General features: G+C 38.9%; 1 protein-coding gene across 1 annotated transcript in view; it reads left to right on the forward strand.

The window, feature by feature from the left end:
- The first annotated feature begins 10,145 nt into the window (after nucleotides 1-10,145).
- The window catches only part of LOC107726937 (uncharacterized), a 17,576-nt gene continuing 3,607 nt past the window's right edge, over nucleotides 10,146-24,114 (forward strand). Inside the window, exons 1-3 of the mRNA XM_016536632.1 lie at nucleotides 10,146-10,212; nucleotides 13,652-13,987; nucleotides 18,227-18,625. Coding sequence (XP_016392118.1) covers nucleotides 10,158-10,212; nucleotides 13,652-13,987; nucleotides 18,227-18,625 — 790 coding nt within the window. The 5' untranslated portion in view covers nucleotides 10,146-10,157. The remainder of the gene's footprint in view (nucleotides 10,213-13,651; nucleotides 13,988-18,226; nucleotides 18,626-24,114) is intronic.

Here is a 24,114-nt window from a genome sequence, read left to right on the forward strand (position 1 = left end):
GCGGCTGAACACAAACCGCGTGCTACACAAAACACAACACACGTGGACAGAAGAGCGCACGGCCGAGCGAACTCGAGACCGCACGCTCACACAACCAGACAGAACATGGAGCGCGAGTGTCCGGACCCCGACACGAAACCGAAACTCAAGACATGAGTGCCGGGATCTGAACACCACGCTCCAACATGAAACAGTACACGCAGACGAGAGCGCACGGCTCGAGCACTTTCGAAGCCGTACGCTCACATGAAAACAATGACATGACGCGAGTGTCAGGGCTCTGTCACAAAACCATGAATTACACTAGACCGAAGTGACAGAACCCTGACACCCACTAGCTGATCACGTCACCAGTGCTGCGTAAGTACAAGTACATCCCCAGTTTTGTCGCTTTTCAAAATATGTGGGAATATCAATGCTGAAACTTTATTTGGAAATATTTTATTCAACAAACATAACATAAATTGTATTCTGTTCGGGGAAAAGGGCATATACCCTTTTATTTAGTAGCTGGTATTGCTCCCTTTTGCAGAAATGCTTCTATTTTTTCTTCTTATACTTGTCTATCAGTCTCTTACGCTGAACAGGATACTTGTCTGTGTCACATCTGTGGAGTTTCTTGTATGTATGGCTGCTTCATTTGTTGTTCACAGTGGAGTTATAGATTTTAAGTAGTTTGGAAATGGCTTTAAATCCTCCTTCAGACTCATAAGCCTCAACCATCTTCCTTCTGAGGGGCTCAGGCATCACTTTTAGTCTTGATATCATGGTTCCATGTGCTTCAATTCTTATGACCAAACCAGACCAGATTATTGAGGTTTAAGGTGTAGGCAGCCTTCCCCTTTAATGATGTTCTACTATTATGCACTTTATTACAATTTTAGTCACAAGGCACAGGAATATTATTTAAAAACAAAAAAGAAATATAGGCCTAGATTAAAAAAATAAATAAACAAACGCACATTTGTGTAATTGGATATTTGACTTAAAGATATAGTGACAATTGTCCCAAGTGACAACTAGCTCTATTATATGTTATATAAATGGTATTGGGCAGGACTTTTCAATCTTTCCACAGACCCCAAATTGAATCATGTTTGTGTGAGGGACCCCTCAAATTTGATTAACTCTTAAAAGACAGCTTAATATGGTAAATATGTGGAAAATATTTAGTTTTTATGTTTCATGTTTTTTCTACTTATTACAGCACTGTACTATAATATGTGTTATTTATTTATTTGTTTGTTTTTATTTACTTATTTAAATATAATTTAAATTATTTTTATATGTATACTATATATTATATAATGTTATCTTTTATTTCTGTTAATACTATTTATTTATTTATTTTGTAACCTTATTTATATTGTTTATCTTTTATTTTTTCTATCTATCTATCTATCTATCTATCTATCTATCATTTTAATTTAATTTAATTTAATTTTTTTACACTGGCCACCTGGACCCCAGTTTGAAAACCTCTGGTATGGGGAATACATTTACTTATAACGTTTTGGCTACTATCTATCTATCTATCTATCTATCTATCATTTTAATTTAATTTAATTTAATTTTTTTACACTGGCCACCTGGACCCCAGTTTGAAAACCTCTGGTATGGGGAATACATTTACTTATAACGTTTTGGCTATTCATTAAGGGTTATAGGCTGTAGCTGCTCTATTTGATGAAGCGTAATACTTCTAGTTAGATAAGAGCTTTGTCGTATGTTGTGATTGAATCGATTAGACACAAGCCAGACTTTGGCAAGATTGTTCCAAAGAATTAGTGTGCCGTGCGTAATCGCTTATCCACAGCACCATCTAGTGGCTCCATGCCAGTGGTGTGGCGTGATGACGTCCAGCAGCTCTCCAATGAACAGCGTTTGCAACTGTACAGGAAATGTTGCGTAAGAGTTCTTTCGGTATGCCCAATTATGTTTTATTGACATTACTGTTATAATTATTATGATTTGTAGCGTTGTCACTGTAATATATCGGTCTACGACATTATTATACTGTGTGTTCGTATTAGTAATAACCCATTTTTGAACAAAACCCCAAGATCTTTCAAATAATAATTTCATTAAATAATATATATATACATAAATATTACAAAGTTTTATACAGGATGATATCACAAATTCACAATTGTTGTGTACTTGAAAAAATCTACACTGAATCTTCAAGGCGACTTGTGAGATGTTGCGTTAAAAATTACTTGTGGATTCAGTGACCGCACTTATTATAAACATCAATTCCAAATGATAGGCTATGTTTATATAGGCTACTGCTGGATCTTGTATTAGCCTAAACGTGTAGAAAAGCCGCACAACCTCACATCGTTAATCAAGATTTCTGCTGCATGTGCTCACATTTACATTCTCATATGTTGGGTGATATTTCGACACACTTTTCTCTCAAAAAGACTTTGGACAACTTTTTAACATTGTTATAATTTTCTCCTCCAATGCTGCCAGTGAGTGCAGTTGATTGTGTAGATTCTTACTTTAAGGCGTTTTTTAAATATATGTATTTTATTGGATACCCTCACCAATTTAAGACCAAGAAACGACCCGGACAACGACATTTTATTTAATTATGTCTTTAATATTTTTTAAACCATTTTCAAATTTCACATATCATCTTTATTTTTAAGAACATTTCAGTAATACTGTCCACTTTATTTTAGATTGGCGGAACAGCTTTTACAAAGGAAATGTTCGAAGCAGAGAGTGAAAGGTCCGTATGAACAATGACACTAAATAAATTACACATTAACAAAGCACTTTGTAAAGTATGAAAATTAATATAATTAAGACACAGAGATAAACACAATAGAATACAATATCATATGGAATCACCGTCTTTAATGCTGTATTTCAACAAGACAACACAACACTTCTAAGAACCTTTTCTTTTCTTTTCTGTTATTTAGTTGCAACAGGTAAACAACTGCAGTTGTTACGCATACTCTTAAAGGTATAGTTAACCCCAAAATGAAAATTCAGTCATTATTTACTCACTCTCATGCCACTCCAAATCCGTATGAATTTCTTTCTTCCGTGGAACACAAAATAATATATTCTGAATAATGTTGGTAACCAAACCATTTCGGTACCCATTGACCTTTATCGTATGAACAAAAAACTACACAGAAAATGTCTTGTATTATGTTCCACAGAAAAAAAAGGTTTGGAAAGACATGAGGTTGAGAAAATGATGATTGAATGTTTATTTTTAGGTGAATTATCCCTTTAACTAAGGCATGTATGGCGTAACAGTCGCTGTAGAGTCTGCAGGAAAGCATTTAGTAATCAGAATCAGTGCGTTGTCAGATTGAAGAATAGGCTATTGTTATTGTTGTTCATCACGTTATGGAATAAAAGGCAATTAAGTAGGCTACATTTTTTCTGCAGTTTCGTGAGCATGTCTCCCGTGTTTACAGACAAACTTATACGATGCCAGAGTTTGTGCGGCTGTGGGAACCATTTGCAAGAGTCGCTGTCCATGGTTCTGAAGCAATTATAACCAACAGAATTCCTCAGTCTGATTGAAATATTTCAGTTCAATCAACTTAACAAATTATTGCTGGATATAAGGAGTATGCCAAGATATTCGGACCAAATTCTATTTCTGACCGACTAAGAGATTGCATATACACTGCATCTCTGATTTGTGATATTTGAAATTTCGTTCTTGGTATATCAAAGCACTATGACTGACATATTGATGTTCAGTAGTTCAAGTGGGAGTTGGTCGAGATTCTTCATTTTAAGGCTGACGTGTAGAGCATAAAAATAACAATTTAAACGGTCATAGATCTAACATTTTCGTAAGAAATATGCATACTACAAATGTGTAAAAGATTTCTTTAAACTTTTTATTTTGACCCTTTTTATAATTGCATTACACATCAACTCGTGCAAATCGCCCAAAACAAGGCAAACATTAAATCATATTTATAATTTTGTCATTTGGGTGTTTGGTCTGTAGTATTCATTGCACTGCAATCATTTTACATGTTGTCTTGATGATTATCATCCTCCTCCTCATTTTATTTTTTTTTATAAACGTAGGCCTATAAATTGTAGCCTATAAAGTCTTCAAGTCCTCTTCTCCGCAATACTTAATTGCGTTTTGTAGTCTTTTTTTAATTTTAATTTTAATTTTTTTTTTATAAATTGTAAAATAATAAATAGAAGTAATTAACCAAGCAACTAAATAGTAAAACAGTTTTACACGTAACTCAGCTGTAAAAAAGTAGGCTAAAGAAAAACGTATTTCAAACATGAGGAAAAGAACATTGACAGTTTAATAAAGAACCAGATTTCATTTTGAAATCCCAAACATATATCGCTGTAAAAAGTCGTGTTTTTTTTTTTTTTACTCAATTGTTTAATCTAACGGTCTATAATGGCGTAAAATCAAGTCGGTTAATTCACTTCTCTCAGTAGGTTTCTTTTTGTGAAGACTAGCGGAATTACTTGTCATCATAATTCTGAACACCAGAGGGAGCCTGGAGCACGGCACATTGCTTTTTGCTCCCTGAATCTCTTAAACTCCGCGATTCCTTGTCCATCATCAGATCAGAAACCTCTTTAATGACTCCAGCGTTTACCCTTTTATCCCGCTTATATAATTAACATTTATTAGGTTATTAATTGTAGCATGTTTATCCCGTTTAGGCTATTTTATGTAAATATTTTGCATAATGTAGCTTGTCTCTTGTTTAAAAAGTGCTAGAGTTTTTATGTCACGGGTTATTGTAAATACTTTTGAATTCTTCAATGTCACTCATAACTAATTGCGCTTAATCTAAGTTTAGCATGAAAGCCTATATGGCTGCAGTTTATCCTTGGATTGGATACTCGGTTCCTGATACAGAACGGGAATGCAAATTGTGTTGTTCATTAGTTTGTCGTAGGGTTAACGCATATGCCTGTGTAAAGATGTTTATAATATGCTTTACGGAAATATCTGTGTTTTTACATTATATTATAACTTAAGCAACCTCTTTTCAGTGATAACTTATACAGCTTCTATGCGCAATGAACATGAAAATAAACGTAAGCCTTACCAGATAACGACTGGCGTCCTTGGTGTGCTTCCATTCATCATCCCATTAATGTAAGATTAATAACTACTACAGTATAAACACCGGCTGGCATGAACGTGTGAAGCGCGTCACCTTGAAATAACAACGGTTTCGCAATAATATTGAGAATGTGTATTTTACTTGTTCTCTTAAAGCTTTTTTCCCCTCACAATAATTGTAGTCTTTACATTTTATAGCATGGCTCCACATGTAGTCTCACCGGTAATCTGATTTTCTCAGTCTCTCCTCTTTTTCTTCTCTTTAACGCATTCACACGCCGTTGCTTTTTTGTAGAACCAGTACTCACGTTTATAATTTCGCCCACAGAGACGTAATCCCTTTGATTATATCTAATACCTGCCAAAACCCAGATGGCATGCCCACCCATCGCTCAGTGTGATAATGCCACATTGTGAAATCTAGCCATTAATATTAATTTTCAGTCTGCGAATGTGTCTGAACTGCTGAAGCTTAAAATTCCTTAAAGAAGGCAAGGCTTGACTTACCAGGGATTTTAAGAGCATTCTCATTTCGCCTCTCTCCGTCCTTTGAGGTAAAACTTGTATTCAGTGGGATATGTAGACTTAAGGTGGCCAAAGTCTTTCACAGGCGACACGAAAAGGCCTAATTCATCTTACGGTCAGTCTGATTTCTTGTGTCAAATAACATTCGTCTTTGCGAAGTGAAGAAATGTAGCTTGCACTGATGTCTTTTGTGGAGGTTTCCGTGCTTTCTTTTTAGGGTCTTTTGTACGAAATAAACATGATTTGGAAGCGAATGCACTTGGATAAAATAATTTCGATAATAATTCTCACTTTTTTACAGTGACATTTTACATGGTTAATTACTCAACCGCGATTCGCAGAGCCTGTCCCAGAGGAACGCGTAAGAGGATAATATCATGATTACAACCATATATGAGAGATACATGCCATTTCATTTAGAACTAGCAACAAGACAAGGCCGATTTAATTCCATCCAGGAGGGTCAGTGTATGGCCTTCACTCTTTATCTGTCTGTAAATTAGTCTATCGATATGGCCATCCACAAACTGTGTGAACCTGATAGTATGGAGATCTTAACATACTAATCGCCACATATGGCAAACAAAATACTCAGATGAAGAGGCAAATAAATATTTGGCAAATATTATTTGTTTACTTTTTTCTTTTCACTTTGCTATTGGCTCTGTATTTGGACTAAATCAGTAAAACATGCCTCATTTCTCATTTGTACTGTAATCTCTTTGATAAGAAAGTTTAAAGAGAATATAGAAGTAAATGTACACTTTTTAAATTAAAATATTAATAATGTGCAATAATAATGTGTAATAAGAACGTTGCAATTAATAGAACAAAAATAAATAAATAAATAAATAAAAATTGAATCGAGATCTCTAAGGGATTCATAAAATGTTTTCTTTGTTTTGCATATTAGTTTGTATATATGGACTTAATAACACAAATTGGTGTTAGAGGTACTAGTATTTACCAGACAATTTGTTTATCAAATGCTCAGTAACGACTGACAGGTGCTCTCTTGAGTGCTAAAACTAAAAGTTTTTTAAAAATTGACCATATCATGGAATAGTCTTGAAATCTATCACGTTTACAATTGAAATACATGCGGATAAATGTATTATAAAGTTAGTCAAAGATAAATGAACACACTGGCGCTCTCTCTATCTCATACACACATAGTGCACGCGAGGGTTTTTACTCAGTGCTAATCTCGCTGGTAAACCATAAATGCCAATAAAGCCCCTCTTTCAACATGACATCAGCGCTGGACAACAGTTGCAGGAAAACAGATCTGTTGATGAATTGCCAGAGCTAGTGGGAAAATGAGAGGAGTGAAGCATGAACAGGGCGATGGGCGTTGATTTATCGCATAAGCCCTCGGTCATTTCCATATATTAAAATGCGCCCAAGGGGCCAGTCAGTCAATTTCCTTGAGCCACTACCCGTGGAAGGCAAGCACATGACCAAAATAAATTCAACTGACTTGCTTTTTTCCCCTCCTCTGACCCATACACCAATATTCATTTGGTAGTCTTAAATAGTGAAACCCTACTATTTAACCATGAAGGTCGCATTTTAATAAAGTGATCTACCAGCAATAGTCATGGTATTATGTAGGTTTGGTAATCTGGTTTTTGTGTCATCCACAGGGCCTCGCGCATTGAGCTGAGACGTTATTTTAAGCATGAATCTGTCATCGCACTTTCCTCTCACTCTCATTTCCAATCGCTTCCTCTGTCACTCTCTCACACAAAAGCTCTTTTTCTGAACGAGCGAGCGCGCCTGACCGTGCATTGGAGAGATGGATATTGCAATGCATTTAACGTCTGGCTGATTCATGATGGGATCAGTCGCATTGTCATTTACATATTGAGATTCTGTTTGTACGCGGCGCTTTGTTGCTGTCTGATAGCTTCCATTCCTGAAGGAGGTGTAAACGCTCCGTTTGCGTTGATCAATGCCCGCCTGGAGCAGGGACAGACTTTCAGAAAAGTAAAAATGTGGGAAAAAAAGGCGGTCCATCAGCCAATGGCCTGAGTGGGCACGTGCCATGGTTAGTGTTACTGAAATGCATGAACATCCCCAAATTTGTCCAGCAACGAAAGCTTATACAGAACGATCGTTCAGTCAGAAGCAAACGCTGTTTACACACGTCGCATCCTAACCACATTAATATTTGCTATTCATGCGTAAGGAAATATTCCTTTTGATTTTGTAGAGATTGTTGCATGCAAACTTAAGTTTTCACAATAGCCAATAATCACAGTTTCCGACTATAGCAAACCTCACAACTTTTTTTTTTAAAACAAAGTTATTTTTTCACACTTGGAAATATTTCGAGCGAGGTTAAACAATGCAATGTTTCTGTGGGATGCAAGAACTGCAGAGCATAATACCTCTTGAGAGGTCCTAAAGGAATCCGTGGTGTATTTCTGTCAATCACGCTGCACGATCGCAGAAATATTAGACGCTTAAAAATAAAAGTCCTAATTAGAGCCAAAACAGCTTGATTCTGCTGTATATAATAACCTTCTATGCTTACTTTTTATTATCCAGAGAAACCAATTTATGCTGGTGCTTTAAAGAGCCTAGAAATCAAAGCAATTATCTGAATTAGCTTTTATAAAATACAAATAATCATATAGCCAAACCAAGAACCCTTCATGTTTCTTTGAATAGCCTGCTGTTCCTTGCTTAAAGCACCTTATTATTATTATTATAATATGTTTTTTTAAAGAATTATATAATTTACGCGCTGGACTCTTAAAAGTGCTTTAAATGTATCTAGCTCCCTTTCTGCATGCTGGAGAATAGTGAGCTGCACTGAAACGAAATCAAAGGCTTTATATAGAAAATTCAGATCGATACGGCGCTTTTAATCATATGCACTTGTTGAGAACAATGACCTGAAAAGCATCGGCACAGTCAGTGTGGTACAGTCGAGCGAATCCATTGGCATTCCCAGATAGCCCTCGCGCAGAGTTGACCTTTTTACCCAGCGCAAACCTGACTCAACTTTCGCGTAAAGATCTGACACCTCGCGCCGAAAAAAAAAACCTACACACGCACCAGCACCGCGATCAGTCTTTGGTCCAGAAACAAAGATGTCAGCGTATAAGCCTGCAAAGCAGTTTCACTCACTCGCTCGCTCGCTCGCTCACGGGTCACGTATTATCTCCAGCATTCGACTTCAATTCCGATCGGTTCCCTATTGAATTGTGCCTTTTCCCCGCAGACTGTCACTTGTTCACGCAGCCTCTGCTTTGAGTCTCTGGAGCAGTCGCTATAGTCTGGTCGTACTTCTACTAGTTCGCAGGGGTGTCTCTCTCTTCCTCCCACCTTGTGGATTGAACTAGCTTGTCATCGCGTTCAGTTATACGCTTCATGTCTCTTTAATTTCGAATGCATCGGCGCTGTTTACGGCATCTTTATACTTCTAAATCCACGCGGCGGCGGTTTACTGACACCCCCTCCTCCCCCCAGTCGCCATTCTCTATAATCTGAACACATCTGAAAGTTATTACCCCGTCCCCTTTCTTTCTAGTGGGCTGCTCCCACAATCTATTCGTCAGTGTGTTGTTATATTTTTACAATTACAGTCTTGTAGTATTTAAGTCCCACCTACATCGCGAGCGAGTGTCCTATGCCGCTCTCTATGTGATGTCCCTTAAGTTTCTGTCTGTTCTGGAGGAATGTGGCGGCGGTTGAACCCACATGCCCCGGCTCGGAACCTGTCTGTCCTGTTCGCGCAACCCGATCGTGTGTCTCGCCGAGAAGCAGTTTGCGCGCTACCTCTGACTGACTGTTTGACCAGGAGTTGAGTGACTGTGTTTGAAGCACCATCAGTGTCCACTACGAAACCTTATATGCGAGGTTCCTCTCCCCCTCTCTTTGTATATATAGCATGTCCGGCCCCCTTGAATGTCCTGTCCATTGGCTTTTCGTGCTCTGTTTTCCTGCGTCCACCCCCAGCGCGCGCGCGACACACACACACACACACACACACACACACACACACACTCGCCGCAGCGCACACTGCTTTCATTAAACATATCTCCCCCTCTCTCTCTCTCTCTTTCTGTGCGTGCGTGTCTCTCGCTCTCTCTCTCTCTCGCCTCTTGTCCGGCCCCCTGATCTTTCTGTCCATTGGCTTCTTCGGGTCTATTTTTCATGTCCAGCCCCTAATGAGTGTCCATTGGTTTTGTTATTTCCACTCCCTCCTCCCACTCCACGGCTTTGCCCTGCCCATGTTCTGTATGTCTGTGTCCATCCATCTCCTGACGTTCAAGTTCGCAGGGACGTCACGTCCGCACTTGAACTTGCAGCTCAGGGGGGCTTTTGCCATTTTTTTCATCTCTCTCTCTCTCTTTTCAAAAAAGCCATGACGGCTATCCCACAATCCATCTTCCCTGCGCCATCTTTGTATTATTTCTAATTTATTTTGGATGTCAAAGGCATTGATGAAGATATTTTCTCTGGAGTCTCCCTTCTAACCCACCCCTCCCGATGTGAACCGAGCTGAAAGCCACCACCAACCACCATGTCTCGCCGCAAGCAAGGCAAACCTCAGCACTTAAGCAAACGGGATTTTTCGCGTAAGTAAAGACAAATATATGTTGTACCCGTTCGCTTTACCTGTTTTTGGCTCCGTTCTGTAGCGTTGAGTTGCTGGAGAGGAGCGTAATTCTCAGTGAAGACACACTGGACACTGGACAGCGCAGATCAAGTGGACTTTAGTGACGAGAGCGTTCCCATCTCTGAAATGCCTTTACGCGCACCCTCGTTCGCCGAAATGCCACAAAAGTTTGCTTTCCATCGCTGTACTTGGAGAAGTTCGTGCCGACTCGGTGTTTAGGCGCATATGTCTTGGCTCTCGTGCCCTATAGTCGCTTTGACCACTTAAGAGCAAGCGCTCACATATACCGGACTGTGGTGGGTATATGCACGCGTGCGTTCGTTCGCTTATTTACGCTCACATCTCGTGGAATGTCCCGTAACGCTGTCTGTCTGTGATTCTGGGCAGGATTTCCCCCCTCTCGTACTATTTTTGGAAGATTTTCAAAGAGTGGAAGTGAATTTTGATTGGGAAAAATCTCGTGTCCGACTGTTTACAAGCGCCGCGTGCGCGTACTACCCACTGCCAGCAAATAGAGCACGATAGTCGCCTGTGTGAGACTAACATTGCAGAGCAAGACATCTGCATATAAAATCTATTCGATTTTTAAACCTAAGCTTTTCTTACATTTGTAGCCAAACGCGATTCTGATCTACTCGTATGGCTTTCGCTTAAAAGCAATAGGAGACGACTTTACGCTACGCTCTTTGCCGTTTCGTGTGCATTTATACATGGATAATTTGATTTCACTTAGGCCTGATTTTTGTCTTAAATGTCGGTGACAAAGGTAAGAAGAAACCTAAATGTAATGCAACTATTTAGATACAAGTGTATCAAGAAAACCAGCCAGTTTTTGCTCTTTTTGTATGCACACGTTCGTAGCCTACTACTGTTCTCTGTTTTATCATTCCAATTATTATTATTATTATTTTACTCTAAACATGCCTTGAAGGACTGTGGTAGGTCGCATTTTTGTAAATAAAGTCTGCTTCGTATTTTATGGACCTGAAATGTTGTCAGGAGCACGACGAAACAAAACCATTTAAGCTCCTTTCTTCGTGTCTTTAGATTTTTACCCTTTGATATCTCAAACGTAAAGCTGCAAAAGCATTAGTCCGCGTTTTATTAGATAAACACGTTTGACACAAATCCCGAGTTGTTGTAACATTGTAAAGTATCGTGTAACATTATTAGGTTTCCACACACAGGCTGTGGGATCTCAGCGCGGGTTACTCCGTGTGTTCGCTGCTGTACGTGTCAGAAATCCACCGCTAGGAGGCAGACGACGATCATAAACTAGACTCGAACCCGATCAGTTTCGCCGCTATCTTTATCTATATTTGACCATATGTTAGCAAGAGCGAAACGTATTGTATATGAACTTGTAACTGTTTTTTTTTTACCCCGTCCTGACCTGGCATGAAATGTAGCATTTTTATACCTTGTAGTTTGTAATAGATCAAGTAAACTAACAACAAAGGATGTTCAGGCAATAATAGACCAAATGTAGTTGATCTTGATAATTCATAATTACACAGAAAGCAGTTATTTTTAAAGTGAAAGAGACATTCTAACGAAGAAGCTGTTATTACAAACGTTTAAAAATTACTTTACTGACATCAAGCTTTAAATGTTCACGTTCAGGCTACAAACAGATAGCTTTCTGAGGAGAGCTATTTGAAAACATTATCAGCATATTTTTTGGTATTAAGCTGCTTTTGTTTTTAAACACTTGTATTGATTTTAAATAGCAAAACAGTTTAAATGCAATATCGTTTTTACTGCCAGCGCTGATTGTAGTGGAATTTAAAGCAATTGGGAAAATTTTATGTGATACAGCTTTCCACAGTTTTCACACATTCTGAGGAAACTTAATTTGTTTTTGAAGGATCTAGAAAGTCGAATATTCTTTTGCAAAATATTTATATAATTTGTTTATTTATGCATGGTCAGTCGTGTAAAGTTTCTGAAATATAATTCAAAAATATGCATACATGCGGATATCTTTAGATTGCAGCTGCGATAGTAAAATAAGTACATAATATGATTTGTTATTGCTAATTGAAGTGTTGAATATAAGTTGTTATTTTAATGTAACGTATATTATTGCAGCTGAAATATATATGTTACCAACTTTAGAATTTCTCGCTCGGTATTATTATTAAATCATGACTGAAGTTTTTCATATATCGATTATCTCTGTTTTATCACAATCACATCTAACTGGAAGTTCTACAGCTGTTATCATTACGAATTCATTACGAATCAATATCACTATGAATCCCTCTGTATCTAGAAATCAGTTCTAAAATACTTTGAGTTCACTTTAAATCGAGTAGACTTTCTTTTATTGATTTGAATGGCGAGCATTTGATCTCGAAAAAAAAAAAATCAAAACTACGTAATAGCGAAAAGCATTACATATAGAAGGGAAATTGATCACATTTCGTTATTGTCCTTAATGTGCAAATGTGTCAGATATTTTCCTCATAAGCACGTCTGGGAGATACTCCACATCTGCCCCTCAATATCTGCCCCAGACAGGGCTGAAGTAAATTTAACCGCCCTGCACATGATCCTAACACCTTTTTTTTTATCAAAATCTGTACCAATCATCATCCACTAAAATTAAAATCTATTTTTTGATTCTCTGTGGTTTTAGGTTCATTAAAGCATGAAATTGGCAGCTTATAAAGAAGGTCAAGATTCTTAACCATTAGGAAGCTAGTGTAACCTCTGTGCAAAATTTCACTAAACAACCATTATAAAAATACCTGCATATGTGTGTGTGTGTGTGTGTGTGTGAACCTTACAGTTAACTTTATCGCGAGGGGGAATAAAGCTAATAGTCTTTACTGTGTGAAGCTTGTATTGTTGCAGCTGTGACTTGTGTTGGCTTTTCTGGATATCTATACACGTGTTGTGCATGCAGTCATTTCATGATCCAGATGTGTGTATGGTTGAGTGAAACAAAGAGTCAGACTGAGATGAATTTACTGTAGTTTTAGACGCAGATGTTAATGCACCAAAGCAAATATAACAAAATTTTGTTGCCTTTACTGTTATATCATAATAAATCATATGTTAATAAGATGTCAAGCCCTTGCTATTAGTTAGGTGAATATTATGTGTTATGCTTGTTCACTGAAGTTTAACTGACAGTGACTAATTGATTTTTTATGCTTATTATTATTATTATTATTTTTCATAACTTTTAATGTAATTACAGATCAGAAATTTAAAAGATCGATCTGAAATCATAAACTAAATTAAAGTGGTGGATTAACATAAAATGTGTATCCTTGTTCTTTTTTATCCTGTTATATGCTCCCTCGTCTTGACTGCATTTATTACAGCATCTAATATTCCCTCTGCTTTTTGTTCCCTCTGTGTCGCATATGGATTCTTCCTGCGTGCAGCCGAGCCCCTGTCAGCCGTGGTCTCGGAGGAGAGGCAGGAACAGCGCGGGCTGGTACAGGTAGCTCCAGAGGGAGACCAGGACCTGCTCACCTGTGGCCAGTGTCAGATGAACTTCCCTTTGGGAGACATCCTTATTTTCATTGAGCACAAAAGGAAGCAGTGCAGTGGCACTTTGTGCATGGACAAAGCAGTGGATAAGCCCCCCTCGCCCTTGCATGGTGAGCTGAGGAGAGCCTCCAACCCCGTGGAGGTGGGCGTCCAGGTCACGCCAGAGGACGATGACTGCTTATCGACGTCTTCTCGAGGAATCTGTCCCAAACAGGAAAACATTACAGGTAACCTCATCCCATGTGATTTGTCTTTTAAATATAGAAGGGCTGTGCATGTATCTGTGTGAAGAACATTCGTGGTGGAGCCGAGTTGTTGTGTGGGCCACATATCGTAGACACATGTCTTTTCTCGGTGGGGCATCTTGTTCGCAGCTCTGGAGACGTATCACAGTGCTGAATATTTAAAAGCTGTGAGGCAGGAAGGGGAAGGGGAAGGGGGTATATTCAATCAAACCTCAGAGTGAGAAGCCATTACGAAGACCAAAAGAGGAACCGGCATTACTTCATAGAGTACAAAGAAAACATTTAAAATCTGATTTATTATCTCAAGATCATCGCTGCTTGGAATCAAGGATCTCCCTCAGATGGACTCTGTGGGATTTGGATAATTAAGCTCAGATTCGAACCGTAGATCACACATTCCCACCACCGACTGCGTGCCTCGGTTTAGCACATTTGCACTTTGTGTTTCAAATCCTTTTTCTCTGGTAACTTGTCGTTCACTCTCCATGGTAATCAAATGAAGCCCAAAGAGGCAGACTGTGACTTAAAAGTTGCAGATTTGTTAAAGTAGAGTGCAAAGGGTGTGTTCTTTATGGCACAATGGACTGCTCATCCCTACTGGGAGGAGAAAAAAAAGGGATTGAGAGGGGGAAATTTTGGCACTGGAGGGGCGGTTCGAGGAGTCCTTGCTGTGACAGGAGAGGCCATCCCCCTCGGTGTGTGTCCACAGGCTCATGGGAAATGCCTCTCTGTGCTGCACAGCCTCTCTCATGTGGTCTCGACAGATGTATCTTGATTTCGTTGTGGGTTCTTGCACAGCCACATCTTATCCGTATAAATGCACGCCTGCACATTTTCACTTTCTGTCAAAAAAGGAAAGGAATTTTGGTTTGGAATTCGGGTATTTTGGTTTGTCAGGAAACAATAACACAATGCTAATTATTTGTTTTATTTTTATGGATGTGCGTTTTAATTAGCGGTTGGCTCTATGCACTATATATAAAACACGGAAAATGCAGTCATAAAAAAGATAGTCCCTAATTTCCACTGTAAACAACTTAAAATAAAGGCAACCCTGGAATCTTAGAGCAGCGTAAGTCTAATCTTGCTTAAGCTGAGCGTTAAGTGAAATGAACTGCTTTAAGTTGTCGGCGTGTTATTATGTGTCCATGAGTGTTTTGTGCTGGTGGGACGATTTAGAGTGGCTGTTTTTGAAATGTAGAGTCTGTTTTTCTGGCCTGGCTTTATGTTTGGCCATTCTCTGGTCTGCCTCAAAGATCAGGTTCCAGGAAGCGTCTGGGTCCGGTTAGCCCCATCAACAGTCATTTGGACTTGACCCTTTGCTCTGGGCTAATTATCGTCTGCTGAGTTCAAGTATCAAGTTTTTTTTTCTAACAGTTCCCACTTGCATAGTTTGAGAAGCCTCCTAGTTTGTGTGCATACAAATGTTTACAACAATCTGCTGTGGAACAGAGTTTTGTGCTATAGAACATTTAAATTTGATCAGATATGGAGGCTGAATGGGGTCATTTGTGTCTGCTTGCCCTCTTTGTTTTAAGCATGCTGATGCAGTTTCAGCACAAATTATACAAACTTTATGCGAGCCGGTTATCGCGCACGTCTCTTGTTTCTGTCAGCCGCTAAACTGGGTTATTAAACTCATTTACATCATAATGTATCAGGGTTCAGCTGATAGCGTTGGGTCACTGGTATTATGTGTGCTTGTTATTATTAGTTTTTGCTCTTTTTGTATGCACACGTTCGTAGCCTACTACTGTTCTCTGTTTTATCATTCCAATTATTATTATTATTATTTTACTCTAAACATGCCTTGAAGGACTGTGGTAGGTCGCATTTTTGTAAATAAAGTCTGCTTCGTATTTTATGGACCTGAAATGTTGTCAGGAGCACGACGAAACAAAACCATTTAAGCTCCTTTCTTCGTGTCTTTAGATTTTTACCCTTTGATATCTCAAACGTAAAGCTGCAAAAGCATTAGTCCGCGTTTTATTAGATAAACACGTTTGACACAAATCCCGAGTTGTTGTAACATTGTAAAGTATCGTGTAACATTATTAGGTTTCCACACACAGGCTGTGGGATCTCAGCGCGGGTTACTCCGTGTGTTCGCTGCTGTACGTGTCAGAAATCCACCGCTAGGAGGCAGACGACGATCATAAACTAGACTCGAACCCGATCAGTTTCGCCGCTATCTTTATCTATATTTGACCATATGTTAGCAAGAGCGAAACGTATTGTATATGAACTTGTAACTGTTTTTTTTTTACCCCGTCCTGACCTGGCATGAAATGTAGCATTTTTATACCTTGTAGTTTGTAATAGATCAAGTAAACTAACAACAAAGGATGTTCAGGCAATAATAGACCAAATGTAGTTGATCTTGATAATTCATAATTACACAGAAAGCAGTTATTTTTAAAGTGAAAGAGACATTCTAACGAAGAAGCTGTTATTACAAACGTTTAAAAATTACTTTACTGACATCAAGCTTTAAATGTTCACGTTCAGGCTACAAACAGATAGCTTTCTGAGGAGAGCTATTTGAAAACATTATCAGCATATTTTTTGGTATTAAGCTGCTTTTGTTTTTAAACACTTGTATTGATTTTAAATAGCAAAACAGTTTAAATGCAATATCGTTTTTACTGCCAGCGCTGATTGTAGTGGAATTTAAAGCAATTGGGAAAATTTTATGTGATACAGCTTTCCACAGTTTTCACACATTCTGAGGAAACTTAATTTGTTTTTGAAGGATCTAGAAAGTCGAATATTCTTTTGCAAAATATTTATATAATTTGTTTATTTATGCATGGTCAGTCGTGTAAAGTTTCTGAAATATAATTCAAAAATATGCATACATGCGGATATCTTTAGATTGCAGCTGCGATAGTAAAATAAGTACATAATATGATTTGTTATTGCTAATTGAAGTGTTGAATATAAGTTGTTATTTTAATGTAACGTATATTATTGCAGCTGAAATATATATGTTACCAACTTTAGAATTTCTCGCTCGGTATTATTATTAAATCATGACTGAAGTTTTTCATATATCGATTATCTCTGTTTTATCACAATCACATCTAACTGGAAGTTCTACAGCTGTTATCATTACGAATTCATTACGAATCAATATCACTATGAATCCCTCTGTATCTAGAAATCAGTTCTAAAATACTTTGAGTTCACTTTAAATCGAGTAGACTTTCTTTTATTGATTTGAATGGCGAGCATTTGATCTCGAAAAAAAAAAAATCAAAACTACGTAATAGCGAAAAGCATTACATATAGAAGGGAAATTGATCACATTTCGTTATTGTCCTTAATGTGCAAATGTGTCAGATATTTTCCTCATAAGCACGTCTGGGAGATACTCCACATCTGCCCCTCAATATCTGCCCCAGACAGGGCTGAAGTAAATTTAACCGCCCTGCACATGATCCTAACACCTTTTTTTTTTATCAAAATCTGTACCAATCATCATCCACTAAAATTAAAATCTATTTTTTGATTCTCTGTGGTTTTAGGTTCATTAAAGCATGAAATTGGCAGCTTATAAAGAAGGTCAAGATTCTTAACCATTAGGAAGCTAGTGTAACCTCTGTGCAAAATTTCACTAAACAACCATTATAAAAATACCTGCATATGTGTGTGTGTGTGTGTGTGTGTGAACCTTACAGTTAACTTTATCGCGAGGGGGAATAAAGCTAATAGTCTTTACTGTGTGAAGCTTGTATTGTTGCAGCTGTGACTTGTGTTGGCTTTTCTGGATATCTATACACGTGTTGTGCATGCAGTCATTTCATGATCCAGATGTGTGTATGGTTGAGTGAAACAAAGAGTCAGACTGAGATGAATTTACTGTAGTTTTAGACGCAGATGTTAATGCACCAAAGCAAATATAACAAAATTTTGTTGCCTTTACTGTTATATCATAATAAATCATATGTTAATAAGATGTCAAGCCCTTGCTATTAGTTAGGTGAATATTATGTGTTATGCTTGTTCACTGAAGTTTAACTGACAGTGACTAATTGATTTTTTATGCTTATTATTATTATTATTATTTTTCATAACTTTTAATGTAATTACAGATCAGAAATTTAAAAGATCGATCTGAAATCATAAACTAAATTAAAGTGGTGGATTAACATAAAATGTGTATCCTTGTTCTTTTTTATCCTGTTATATGCTCCCTCGTCTTGACTGCATTTATTACAGCATCTAATATTCCCTCTGCTTTTTGTTCCCTCTGTGTCGCATATGGATTCTTCCTGCGTGCAGCCGAGCCCCTGTCAGCCGTGGTCTCGGAGGAGAGGCAGGAACAGCGCGGGCTGGTACAGGTAGCTCCAGAGGGAGACCAGGACCTGCTCACCTGTGGCCAGTGTCAGATGAACTTCCCTTTGGGAGACATCCTTATTTTCATTGAGCACAAAAGGAAGCAGTGCAGTGGCACTTTGTGCATGGACAAAGCAGTGGATAAGCCCCCCTCGCCCTTGCATGGTGAGCTGAGGAGAGCCTCCAACCCCGTGGAGGTGGGCGTCCAGGTCACGCCAGAGGACGATGACTGCTTATCGACGTCTTCTCGAGGAATCTGTCCCAAACAGGAAAACATTACAGGTAACCTCATCCCATGTGATTTGTCTTTTAAATATAGAAGGGCTGTGCATGTATCTGTGTGAAGAACATTCGTGGTGGAGCCGAGTTGTTGTGTGGGCCACATATCGTAGACACATGTCTTTTCTCGGTGGGGCATCTTGTTCGCAGCTCTGGAGACGTATCACAGTGCTGAATATTTAAAAGCTGTGAGGCAGGAAGGGGAAGGGGAAGGGGGTATATTCAATCAAACCTCAGAGTGAGAAGCCATTACGAAGACCAAAAGAGGAACCGGCATTACTTCATAGAGTACAAAGAAAACATTTAAAATCTGATTTATTATCTCAAGATCATCGCTGCTTGGAATCAAGGATCTCCCTCAGATGGACTCTGTGGGATTTGGATAATTAAGCTCAGATTCGAACCGTAGATCACACATTCCCACCACCGACTGCGTGCCTCGGTTTAGCACATTTGCACTTTGTGTTTCAAATCCTTTTTCTCTGGTAACTTGTCGTTCACTCTCCATGGTAATCAAATGAAGCCCAAAGAGGCAGACTGTGACTTAAAAGTTGCAGATTTGTTAAAGTAGAGTGCAAAGGGTGTGTTCTTTATGGCACAATGGACTGCTCATCCCTACTGGGAGGAGAAAAAAAAGGGATTGAGAGGGGGAAATTTTGGCACTGGAGGGGCGGTTCGAGGAGTCCTTGCTGTGACAGGAGAGGCCATCCCCCTCGGTGTGTGTCCACAGGCTCATGGGAAATGCCTCTCTGTGCTGCACAGCCTCTCTCATGTGGTCTCGACAGATGTATCTTGATTTCGTTGTGGGTTCTTGCACAGCCACATCTTATCCGTATAAATGCACGCCTGCACATTTTCACTTTCTGTCAAAAAAGGAAAGGAATTTTGGTTTGGAATTCGGGTATTTTGGTTTGTCAGGAAACAATAACACAATGCTAATTATTTGTTTTATTTTTATGGATGTGCGTTTTAATTAGCGGTTGGCTCTATGCACTATATATAAAACACGGAAAATGCAGTCATAAAAAAGATAGTCCCTAATTTCCACTGTAAACAACTTAAAATAAAGGCAACCCTGGAATCTTAGAGCAGCGTAAGTCTAATCTTGCTTAAGCTGAGCGTTAAGTGAAATGAACTGCTTTAAGTTGTCGGCGTGTTATTATGTGTCCATGAGTGTTTTGTGCTGGTGGGACGATTTAGAGTGGCTGTTTTTGAAATGTAGAGTCTGTTTTTCTGGCCTGGCTTTATGTTTGGCCATTCTCTGGTCTGCCTCAAAGATCAGGTTCCAGGAAGCGTCTGGGTCCGGTTAGCCCCATCAACAGTCATTTGGACTTGACCCTTTGCTCTGGGCTAATTATCGTCTGCTGAGTTCAAGTATCAAGTTTTTTTTTCTAACAGTTCCCACTTGCATAGTTTGAGAAGCCTCCTAGTTTGTGTGCATACAAATGTTTACAACAATCTGCTGTGGAACAGAGTTTTGTGCTATAGAACATTTAAATTTGATCAGATATGGAGGCTGAATGGGGTCATTTGTGTCTGCTTGCCCTCTTTGTTTTAAGCATGCTGATGCAGTTTCAGCACAAATTATACAAACTTTATGCGAGCCGGTTATCGCGCACGTCTCTTGTTTCTGTCAGCCGCTAAACTGGGTTATTAAACTCATTTACATCATAATGTATCAGGGTTCAGCTGATAGCGTTGGGTCATTGGTATTATGTGTGCTTGTTATTATTTTTTTAAAACAATTTTGTGGGAAGGTCCATAACAACTTCTCAGCATGTTACTGAATCTGCTGCCATGGCAGGTCAGACAGGGAAGAGATATTAATTAGCCATATTATAGACGATTTCAGACATAACATATTCAAGGTTAGTTGTGACTGCAGCTTACCATGAATGTATAAACCAGAATAATTTGAGTGTGTGTGTGTGTGTGTGTACCTGGGTTAGAGGTGCTCTAGAACATCACAAAACTGCAAGGTTGAAGGAAAGCTGATAGTTCAATGCTTTTAAGAAAAACAATTACATTTACGTTTTTATCATTATATATAGTTATTCAATATTTTTAAGGAAAACATTTTTATTCTGTTTTCTACAGTCTTTCTATTTATAAATTTTGTATATATTATTTTATTATTTTTTATATATTATTTTATTATTACTTTTATTTATTTATTTATTTTGTCATATTTTTATTTTATATATTAATTGTTATTATTTATTTCATCTATTTTTAAGATGGATCATTAGACTTCAGAGTTCAGACGACCAAATAAGGAGATTGGTATGTGTGATGTAACAACTCCATTTCCATATAGAGCTGCTCAGTGTGAGAAAAGGCAGTACCTGTCACAGAGGAATGGATTTGCTGTGTGAGCATAGAAAGTGGCAGTGTGTGTGTGTGACTGTGTATTACCCCAAATAGCACAATGTATCCTGGTGAGGAGACCCTCTCCTCTCCCATGCAGTGATTTGATACAGTCATAATGTATTTATTTAATTTTTAATCCTTAAATGAGATTTTGAATCCTTTCAGTTCTTGAAAATGGCAAAAAAAAAAAAATAGACAGGTTGACACAAAAGTGTCTTGTTGAATTAATGCTCTTCCCAGAGCTTTGAATCTGCTGTGATGATATAATCGGCATCGTGTCCTTTGCTGCACAATATAAGGCGTCTGATGAAATGTAAAAATTATGCAGAGTAACATCCTATGATCTTCTGTTTCGCAACGCCTTGTCCAAAAACATGTCGATGGAACAGATTGAATTCGCTTTGGCTCGCGATATGGGGCCATTTGGAGCTCTGAACTTTTTTTTTTTTATCAAGTCTTTCGCTATGGCAGCCCTTCAGAAATTATGACTGCTCTCCAATAAATCGGCAGATTAGATCGGACTGACACTGCCGCCATGCAGAACGGACCTCAATACAGATAATTGTTTTTTAAATGGCCTTTGCTGGGTGGGTTTTTAATACCTCTAACTCTCCCGCTCGCTCGCCCATTTTGTCACTCTCTCCCTCTCTGCTATGCATATGGCTGTAGCAGTCAATGTAAATCAGGGGCATCCAATTAATATTGAATCAATTACACTGTGTGCGATTGTCTGGCATGTGAGCCGCCTGCAATTTTCTGTGCCAAAATGTGACCCAAATGAGTGGCTTAACAAAGACCCCAGCAATTTAAGCTTTTTTTTCCCTTATTTTTTTTCTTCCTCCTTTTTTTTAAAATCACATATTATCTGGAGCTTGACGATCTGTCATGATCATAATTATCATCAAAGCGCCTTTCTGGAGTTCAGCTGCGAGGGAGCGAGTGTGCTGACACTGATCGTTTTTTAAGAGGACTTGTGAGGAGCAGCGTTAGTCATCAGTGAGAGCCAGTTGTTTTTATTTTCCGAACCGCCCCGTGAAGTGTGTGTGTGTTTTTGACAGATGTAATAGACTTTCTTTAGAGGCACATGTGGAAATATGCATGCATACAGAGGATGCTCGGTGTCACAAGATCATTTTATTTCTGCAGATGCGTGTGTTTGCTGTCATGGCTTAATATGGGGCGACACCCAAACCTTGCTTGTCCTTTTTTTTTTTTTTTTTTCAAAAAATCAAAAAAAAGAATTATCAGGTTTTGTTAATGGACATAATGACTTCAAGATTGTGTGTTGTGTATCTTTCAGCACGCTTGTCTTTCTGTGGCTCTAATAAAGTTTGTATATATGAGCTATATAGATCACGCTTTCTCTTTCCAATTGCTACGTTTTGTCAAACACCGCATACTTTAAACTCGTCAATGCAACTTCGTTCATTATTTTTGGTGATTAGATTAACTGTTTTTGACTGCTGTCTTAAACTAAAAATCAAGAAAATGAATTATCAGGAAGCGACAAAGAGACATGTCTTACCCGAGCGGTGATGGCGCCCTGGAAGCGGCTCTTTATGAATATGTATTCGAATTGGGGGGGAGGCATTCGTCTCTAATTTTCCAAACCTTTTTATTTCCCTCCACCGGCAGGATTTCTTCATACACAAGACCGGTCGTCCCTTTCAAAGAATACCGTGCTGTTGTATGCCCGTGTGTGTTTGTATCTAGTCCCTGCATATGTGTACCATCTCCTGTCTGATCTTAGAAAAAATAGCATTACGAATGTGTGTGTGAGAGGTGTGCAGAGCTTTTCCAGAGGGAAGAGGTGTAATAATAGCACAGAATGATGTTTAATTCTCTTGGAGCTGTTTTGCTGCATGTGGAGATGTGTCTCGCAGCATCCCTCGCAGAAACATTGTGATATTCTGCATCCTCGGGCTTGATTTGCATGATACAGTCGGCTTGGTGCTGTGGGGGTGGACGGCTTCCTTTCATTCGCCGTTCTCATCTAATGGGCTACAGCACACATTTTTTGTTGGGTTGGGAATTTTGTGTTGCATGGGAGGAAAAACAGGAATCCATTTTTATGTTATTTGTCCAATACTTATTTGTATTCAGTTGAAATTGAGAGATATTATATGAAAAATGTATATTTGAAGGCTTTAAACCTTGAAAATCACACAGTTTTTACCAGTTTTTTGCACCAAAGCCGGTGTGCAAGGAAACAAAGGTATTTAGCAGCCAGACGGGCACTGCCTGGCACGGTGCCACCCGCTCTGTCTCAGTTCTCCCACCCCCGCACCCCTTCATATGCTCTTAGCACCCAATGACGCTCTCAGCACCCCCCATCCCTCCCTCCTGCAGACAATGGCATCGCCTCCTCTATCACAAGAGGAGAAATACCCAGCTCTCTCCTTTCTGTCTGTCCTCATCTCCATAATGCCACCTGATCACACCGTCTTTCTGGGACTACCTCGAGCGATCACTTTGTCTTTCCGCCGGATGTTAGGTGAAAAATAAAAGCTATGCAAAAACGCTCAGTATCTGTTGTTGTTCGGAGGTACGTGCAGGTGTAGAGTTCGATTTTAGGTCCACGAGAAGTGTGATTATGCCTCTGCGGAGAGATTTTGTGATCGTTTTACTGATATTCAAGCTCCCCTCTGGTCTGATCTCCTCATTTTATTTGTGCCAACATGTGTGCATGTTTTGTATGTGGGTGGACGCGCGCAGACCCACTGGGTCCTGTCGTATTGCAGCTCTCAAATTGTGTCAGATGTTTTAGAGGAACGTGTCCATAAAAATGTTTATGTACTACAAAGCATATTTATAAATCTCGGCGGATTACAGACAGCTTCTATAAACACAGATAGGAATGGTGCAGAATTGCTAGGCCGTGTGTGTGTGTGTGTGACTGCAAGAGGCCTGTGCATTTGTTTGTGGTTTTCTGCAGTCGTGAGGTGTAGTGTGTGTGTGAGTTGGCACTAGTACTGCAGGACATCCCTCAGCGGCCAATGCCAAAGAGAAATTGGCACGGAGCAGGGCTGAAGGCATCGGGTGGGCTTCAGGAGGGGTGTCCTTTACTACTCTGTTTACCTTTTACACACACACACACACACACACACACACACACACACACA

This window comes from Sinocyclocheilus rhinocerous, unplaced genomic scaffold, assembly GCF_001515625.1.
Source record: "Sinocyclocheilus rhinocerous isolate Xijiao unplaced genomic scaffold, SAMN03320098_v1.1 scaffold1868, whole genome shotgun sequence".
NCBI classification, from domain to species: Eukaryota; Metazoa; Chordata; class Actinopteri; order Cypriniformes; family Cyprinidae; genus Sinocyclocheilus; species Sinocyclocheilus rhinocerous.